The sequence below is a fragment of the Myotis brandtii genome, unplaced genomic scaffold (genome assembly GCF_000412655.1).
Source record: "Myotis brandtii unplaced genomic scaffold, ASM41265v1 scaffold314, whole genome shotgun sequence".
NCBI lineage: Eukaryota > Metazoa > Chordata > Mammalia > Chiroptera > Vespertilionidae > Myotis > Myotis brandtii.
The window spans coordinates 932040-940673 of NW_005362033.1; the positions used below are offsets into that span (position 1 = coordinate 932040).

At 53.4% G+C, this 8634-nt stretch overlaps 1 protein-coding gene across 2 annotated transcripts in view; it reads right to left on the reverse strand.

The window, feature by feature from the left end:
• The window catches only part of PEMT (phosphatidylethanolamine N-methyltransferase), a 47971-nt gene that overhangs the window by 13541 nt on the left and 25796 nt on the right, over positions 1 to 8634 (reverse strand). For both annotated transcript variants that reach the window (XM_014542834.1, XM_014542833.1), the window contains exon 2: positions 5 to 120. In XM_014542834.1, coding sequence (XP_014398320.1) covers positions 5 to 120 — 116 coding nt within the window. The remainder of the gene's footprint in view (positions 1 to 4; positions 121 to 8634) is intronic.

Sequence of the window (8634 nt, forward strand, 5' to 3'; positions counted from 1 at the left end):
TTACCAGTGCGAGCGCAGGGCGTTCAGGGCCAGGATGACCCCGCCCAGCACGTAGCAGGCCACGTAGGGGGAGCCCAGGGCTCTGCTCAGCTTCCGGGTTCGCTGTTCCCATCTCGCCACCTGCATGGGGAAAGAGAAGCGTGAGAGGTGCTGGGAGGGCCCGGGTGCGGGAGGAGGCCAGGGGTGCCCGCACGTCCTTAGTCCTGTCTGGGGGGGGCCACACAGTCTGCTGGAAGCAGCCTCTGCCACCGACACCCCGACTCTTCCAGAAGCAGAGGGACCTCCTCCAGGCCCAGCTCCCCGCGCCCGGGGGGCGAGCGGCAGGAGAGGAGCTGCTGCGAACAGATGAGGGTCCCCCAAAGGAAGCAGGCCCAGCCCCCTCAACCCCCCGGGCAGGGCCGAGAAGGGGCGACCCAAACCCCCACCCCTGCTTCCCCAGCACCTCCAGGCACAGACTTTCAAGCTTTCAGTTTTGGGGGGCAATCCTCACCCAAGGATATTTTTTGTGTTGATTTTGTTTTAGAGAGAGTGGAAGGGATGGGAGAAGGAGAAAGAGAAGCATCGATGTGAGAGACACACATCCATTGGTTACCTCCCAAACTTGCCCGACTGTAGCTGGGGATCCAACCCGCAACCCAAGTACATGTCTTTGACAAGGAATCGAACCCAAGACCCTTTGGTGCGTGACTGGCACTCTAACCACTGAGCCGCCATTTTTATTTTATTTTTTGAACCAATCACATCTAGTCAACCTTCAACAGTGAGCCGGGGAGCAGGGGGAGCGGGCAGCTCTGCAGCGCCCTGCTGCCTCTGTGGTCGCCAGGCCCTAGCGCGCACCCAGCTCCGCCACGCCAGGGGCACACTGGGCTGGGGCAGTGCCAGCGGGAACTGCGGGAGGAGCGGCTGAGAGAGGACAGGGAGACGAGGCCGCACTCTGATGACGGGGGCCAGTCACCTGGTGAGGTGAACATAGTCACACTCGGAGAGTCTCGAAGGCCGGCAGGGCTCCTGGCTCCTGGCTCCGGGGACGCTGCAGGAGGACAGACCCCGGGCTCGCTCTCCACTGTGGCCTCAGCACCAATTCTGCCTGCTGCCTGCTCCGGGCTGGGCTGGGCTGCCCAAGTGGACCTACCCTTCTGGGCAACTAATCAGCGGGGAAGTGACTGGCGGCTCCAGGCCCACAGTGATTTGGCCCCAGAGGCGGCTCCCAGGCCTGTCCTCGGACTTCCTGAGGCGTAGCAAGCGCAGAGGGGCCTGTAGGCTGCAGTTTGCGGGAGGAGAAGTGGGTGAGGGGCTCCTGGCTACCCCTCCGCACCCCTCTGCTGTTGACACTGCTGCCCAGTCTCCCTGCGGACCAGCCTCTGCTCCGCCCCAGGCAGGGCCTCTGCCCCGGAGCTCCGTTTTCGGGGGAGGGGAGGGCTCGAGAGCCACGGCCCTGCACGTGGGCCACGGGGTCCAGGACCACAGACTTCACATTATGGCCTTTACACGTTTTTTGAAATAAAATTTCAAAGTGGTGTTTAGTTGTGCAAGCATCACTACGGTCTAACTTCAGACATTCCATCAGCCCACACAGACACTCGTGCCGTGAGCCGTCCCCTGCTCCTCCCGCCTCTCTTCTCCTGCCTATTCTGGAAGCTTCGTATAAACAGAATCACACAAGATGTAACTTCTGACTCCGGTTTCTTTTACTAACACTTTTGGTTTGGGTTCATCCGTGCTGCGCATGTGCCAGCACTCCATTCCTTCTGATGGCGGAGTCCTCTTCCACGGTGTGAGCCCTGCCCTTTACTGGCAGTGCCCATTCGGCCGTGCACAGGCATTGGGTGTCCTTTCGGCTCCGACGGGTAGCGCTGCCGTGAACACCCAGGTGCAACGTTTTGTGCGGATAAGCGTTTTCATTTCTCTTGGGTGCACATCTCAGAGTGGATTGCTGGGTCACATGGTACATCTATTTCTAACTTATTGCAGAACTGCCAGGCTGGCTCCTCCCTCGGCCGCACCAGTTTGCATTCCCACCAGCACTGTGTGAGCATTCCCATTTCCCCGTGTCCTTGTCGACGCTTGTTATTTCCATTTTTAACTGTAACCATTCTAGGGGGTGTAAAGTGGCAATCACTGTGGCTTGGCTTTGCATTTCCCTGCTGACTAAGATGACATTGAACATCTTTTTATACACCTATTGGCCATTTACAGATCTTTGAAGAAAAGTCTGTTCAAGTTCTTTGCCCGTTTTTTAAATTGGGTTGATTGTCTTTTTGTTCTTGAGTTGAACAAGTTACTGAGACAGATAGTAGATCTTTATCAGATTCACGTATCATTCACAGATATTCCCTCCTATTTGGCGGGAGTCTTTGCCTTTTCTTTTTATTTTGATGGGCCAATTTGTTCCACCCGACTCAGCAGGTCTTCCTCCAGGCCTGCTGCTGTGTGCTTGCACTGTGGCTAAGAACATTCCCCTCAGCCTGCGTAGAAGCTCCACGCCCACTGCCATCTCGCTCCACCTCCCACCTCCAGTCTACTTATGCTCCACAGTGAGGACACGGCCAGGTCTGCCTTCCGGGCCGAGTGCGCCAGGATAATACACAGAGCGGAGCTTCCATCTGTGTGCCTGTCCCTGTGGCACGTGGCCTGGCCAAGCAGATTTGCATTAGATGAGGAGGTATCTGGGGTGGTCAAATGCAAGACAGTTTGTGCAGCCTCTGCAGGTTCCTCTGAAGGTCTCTGGAAGACAGCCACCCTCCGGGGTGCTGGCCCAAGAAGTGGAGGCCCTTTCAGAGCGACTGCCCATCAGAAAAGACAAGTAAAGTACACCAATGGGAAGAAATAAAACAACATCTTGAGACAAAGGACAATGGGAATAAGACATACCAAAATTTATGGGACACAGCAAAAGCAGTTATAAGAGGGAAGTTCAGCCTTGGCCGGTGTGGCTCAGTGGTAGAGCATCTGGCCCGCACACCGAAGGGTCACGAGTTTGATTCACAGTCAAGGCACATGCTTGGGTTGCAGGTTCATCCCCCTCCCTGGTTGGGGTGTGTGCTGGAGGCAACCAATGCATGTATCTCTCTCACATGATGTTTCTCTCTCTCTCCCTCTCCTTCCCTTTCACGCTCTCTAAAACTCAATGGAAAAAATATCCTCACATGAGGATTAACAAAAAGAAAAAAAGAGGGAAGTTCATAGCAATATAGACCTATCTCAAGAAAGAAGAAAAATCTGAAATAAACAACCTAACTTTTACCTCGAGGAACTAGAAAAAGAAGAACAAATAAAGTCCAAAGTTAGTAAGAAGGAAGGAAATAACAAAGGTCAGAGCAAAAATAAATTTAATATTGTTTCATAATGATATATAATCTTTTGGGACAAGTATGTTTGACAACTTAAAAAAAAAAGACTTTTTTAAAACCTGGGAATGGCTTTGGGTTGTTCCACTGGGCCCCTGGAATACCTCAGAGGATTTGTTACCTCTCCTTGCAAAGGAGAAATTTTAAACGAATTAGACCCATTTGATGTGCTTAGTGACACAGGGCCCAGCAAGTGCGGCTCAGCAGGTGAGCGCAGACCTTTGCACCAGGAGATCTCCAGCTCTATTCCTGGTCGGGGCATGTTCACCCATCTAGCCCTCGTCCCTCATCCATCCATCCATCCATCCATCCATCCATCCATCCATCCATCCATCCTCACATCCATCCATCCATCCATCCTCACATCCATCCATCCATCCATCCATCCTCACATCCATCCATCCATCCATCCATCCTCACATCCATCCATCCATCCATCCATCCTCACATCCATCCATCCATCCATCCATCCTCACATCCATCCATCCATCCATCCATCCTCACATCCATCCATCCATCCATCCATCCTCACATCCATCCATCCATCCATCCATCCTCACATCCATCCATCCATCCATCCATCCTCACATCCATCCATCCATCCATCCATCCTCACATCCATCCATCCATCCATCCATCCTCACATCCATCCATCCATCCATCCATCCTCACATCCATCCATCCATCCATCCATCCTCACATCCATCCATCCATCCATCCATCCTCACATCCATCCATCCATCCATCCATCCTCACATCCATCCATCCATCCATCCATCCTCACATCCATCCATCCATCCATCCATCCTCACATCCATCCATCCATCCATCCATCCTCACATCCATCCATCCATCCATCCATCCTCACATCCATCCATCCATCCATCCATCCTCACATCCATCCATCCATCCATCCATCCTCACATCCATCCATCCATCCATCCATCCTCACATCCATCCATCCATCCATCCATCCTCACATCCATCCATCCATCTCCCCTCACATCCATCCATCCATCCATCCATCCATCCATCCATCATCCTCGCACCCACCCACCCATCTATCCTCACACACACACACCCATCCATCCATCCTCACATCCACCCAACTAACCACTCATTCACCCAACATTTACTGAGGAATCTACACAGGCCAGATATTGTGCTAGACAGTAGAATATTTTGAAAAGAAAATGGAGCGCGGAAACCGGTTTGGCTCAGTGGATAGAGCGTCGGCCTGCGGACTGAAAGGTCCCAGGTTCGATTCCGGTCAAGGGCATGTACCTGGGTTGCGGGCACATCCCCAGTAGGAGATGTGCAGGAGGCAGCTGATCGATGTTTCTAACTCTCTATCTCTCTCCCTTCCTCTCTGTAAAAAATCAATAAAATATATTTTAAAAAAAAAAGATAAAAGAAAAGAAAATGGAGGAGGGCAGAAGCCATAGGAAGCCATTCATGACAATGGTGCTTGTTTTTATGTAAAATAGGCAATTTCCTGGTGCTAGTTAAAGCCCTCCTCCCTCTGGATGTCCACAGGACAACAGCCTGGAAGCACCTCTCCAAGCTGTGAGGCTCTTTTCTGGAAACATCTTCCTCTTTGCCACTCAAATCTCCAATATATCCTGGAAGTGACGGCTGTGAGGGCGGGCTCTTTAATATCCCACAGGGAGGGGACAGCGGCTGCTTCCTCTCATTGTATTGCATGACTAATTGTCAGGCATCTGCCCTGGCACCGCAGGTCCTCGGCTCAGCACCAGCTCCTCTACCTACCAGCTCTGTGACCCTGAGTGGATCACTTCGTCTCTCTGTACCTCAGTTTCCTGACCTGTAAACTGGAGCTAACAATGCCCCTCCCACAGGGTTGCTGGAAGCATTGGTGAGTTAACGCAGGGAAAGGGCTCAGAGCCCGTCCAGAGCGGCACTCGGGTGTTGGGGCGCTGTGTGCTTCCTCTCTGATGTAGACAAGCGGGTGCGAGTTGAGAGGCATAAAGCAGCCCTGGCTGCTGGCCTGAGAGAAGTCTGGTGTGGACCAGCGTCCCGGGAGAGGACAGACACCTGGGTTACGGGGTACCCACTGCCAGCCTCGCCCTGGCGGCCCTCTCGCTCCCATGGTCACCCCGCTCGGCGCCAGCGGCCCCACAGCCGAGCCCTTCCCATGGCCCACAGCATCCTCAGTCAGGGCCGCTCCTTGCCACCTCCCACCGCTGGGCAAGCAGGTGATCAGTTCAGAGGGGCGCCCAAGGCTGCCCCTGCAGTGAACTCACGGCTGGACTCGATTGCCTGGGAGCGGGTCCCCAGACAGAAGCCAGGGCCCCAACCTCCTGGAGACCTGCACCAGCTGCCCATCCCCGACCATCGGAGGCCCCAGCACTGCACGACCTATGACCCCACGTCGGGCACATCACAGTCGCTAGTCAGTGCTGAGGCGGCATGGCCATCACTCACACCTGCTGCGTTAGGAAAGGAAGGAAGGTCTCAGATCTGCCTCAGCTCCCACCTAGCCTAAAGAAGAGAAATGGCACCCACGTAAGTACCATAAAGTGTGGAGTGGAATCAATGAAGTAGGAAATATAAAAACAATAGGGCAAAATCAATGAAACCAAGAATTATTTCTCTGAGAAGATGAATAAAATCTCTAAAAATACTGATCAAGAGAAAGACACAAATTCTCAGTATCAAGAATGAAAGACGTCACTACAAAGTCTGTGGGCCTGAGAGAGTAACCAGGGCACATGCGTGAGCCCGACACTCGTCCGGCCGAGCTCACTGGCCCTCACCCAACACGTCAGGGAGAAACAATACCAATTAGGGACCACTGCGCCCAAAACTGAAACCGAGGGAACACTTCCCAACGCACCCAGTGAAGCAAGATTAACTGATACCAAAACCAAAGGCCTCACATGAAAACTAGAGACAAATATTCCTTCTGAACATAAACGCCAAAATTCTAGACAAAACATTAGCAAAATAGATAATGGAATCCAACAATCCTATATAATAAAAGGCTAATATGCAAATTGTCCCCTTGACAGGGGGTTCAACCAGGAATTGGACCAGGGGGCGGGGCCTCCTGGCCAACCACATGCGTCCCCTCCCCCTGGCTGGCCCAGCCCAATTGGCCACGATTGGGGTGTGCCAGCTGGACCCCACCTGTGCATGAATTCGTGCACCTGGCCTCTAGTATATTAAAAAAGGTGACACAGTATATCACGACCAAGTGTGTTTTATCCCAGGAGTGAAAAGGTGGTTTAACATTTAAAACAATCAAGGTAATTCACCATATAAATAAACTAAATAAGAAAAACATTGCTATCATCTGAATAGACACAAAAGAGCAATTGACAAAATCCAACATACATTCCTGACAAACACACAGCACATCAGGAGCACAAGGGACCCTCCCCCTGATGGGGAACCCTTCCCCCACGGGAAACCCTCCCCAGGCGCCTGTGGAAAGCCCGGCTCCCTCCACGCCGCACCTCCCCTGCTCCTGGCACTGAGGTCCCAGCGAGCTCGTTAAGTGAGGAACAGAGGTGGAGAGATCACAGCGGAAGAAGTAAAATGTCTTTGATCACAGGCGCATGTTCTCACACGTAGAAAACCTGATGCCATCTACAAGCCATGTGAGGCTGGTCCGCGGAGCCCGGCGATGCTGAGACAACGTGGTCCCTAAGTAAAGGCCCGGATGCGTGTCATGGCTCTGAAGTCCTCAACTAGCAATGGCTCAGCTTCCGAGTTTCCAACTTTACGATGGCGAGAAGGTGGCTGCATTTAGTTGAAACTGCGCTTGGAATTTTGCATTTTGGTGTTTCTGGGCTGGCACTATGCTTCGATGCCTCGATGCCACGGGTGCTGGGCCACAGCTCCCGTCCACACGCACACCCTGCAGTGCAGTGTCACGTTCATTTCCAACTTGGGATGTTTTCAACCTGTGACGGGTTCACTGAGATGTAACCCAATCGTAGGTCAAGGAGCATCTGTTTTACGAAGATGTCAAGTCTCCCTGGTCGGCCTGCAGATTTAACACAATCCAACGGAATCCCAACGGGCTTTTGGTTGCCAATGACAACCTGATTCTAAAATCCATGTGGAAACGCACAGCACTTAGAATAAAACCTCTCTGAGAAAGAAACAACTGGGGCGAAGGCACCAGCCTTCACACTGTGCTCCAGGCAGCAGTAGCCCCGGCGTGCAGAGTTGGTGGAGGGACAGACAGACGGATCACTGGACAGAGCAAGCCCAGGAGCAAACCCAGGTCCTATGTCAACTAATTTGTGACAAACTACAAAGGCAATCAGTGGAGAAAAGAGAGTTTTTAAACAAATGTCACTGGATATCATATGCAAAAAAAAGTGAATTTCAATCCATAACTCAGACCATCTACAAAAATGAACTCAAATGGATTATAAATTTAAAAACAAAACCTAAAGCAATAAAACTCTTAGAGGGGAACATACTAGAAAACCTTCATAACCTTAAGTTACACAATGATTTTGTAGATGCAGCACAAAAAGCACGATTCACAAGAGGAAACAACTGATAAGTTGCACCCTGAGAGTCGGGTTGCTCATGCGAGCCTCACGCCCCCCGTGGGTCCAGGCTGGTCACACACCGCCCCCCCCCCCCCCCCCCCCCCCCCGTGGGTCCTGGCTGGCTCACTGGAGTGGCTGTAGGCCCTGCCATTCCCTCCCCCAGATGCCTGCGGCCCCTGGACACAGCTCCTCGCCTGGAGGGAGGGAGGGCGGGCTCTGTGGAGGCAGCCACACTGCTCCTGTTCCTGTCCCGGCACTGAGTCAGCATCCTCTGGGGAGAGCAGTGTGTGCCTGCTGCACAGCTGACTTGCCAGGGGCACAGTGAGTAAACGGGCGTCTCCCCCACGGAGGCTCTACACCGACCCCCCCACCTGACCCAGGAGCGCCTTCCTGACCTCTCTGCACCCACAGACCCCCCCACAAGGGGCCTGGCGGTGGGCAGCCCATATCAGCCACACCTTGCACGGCTTTGCTGGCCGGGGGGGTCCATCTCAGGAGCTGGGAGGCTGAGCAAGGATGGCAAACCCAAGACTCACCCTCCCACACCGTCTCCCCTACCCAGACCCTGAGCCTCTGTCCTTGGCTCCACCCAACCACCTAAGCCAAGTCCAAAGGCCTCCTCCACCCACCTGGGTTGGCTGCAGAGGATCCGTGTCTCGTGCCAAAGCCACCAGCAGCCCCCGGACCTTCCCCTCCGGGGCAGGGGCCTGGAGCTTGCACTCCACTGGCGCCCCTGCTCAAGGCGGGAAGTGCGG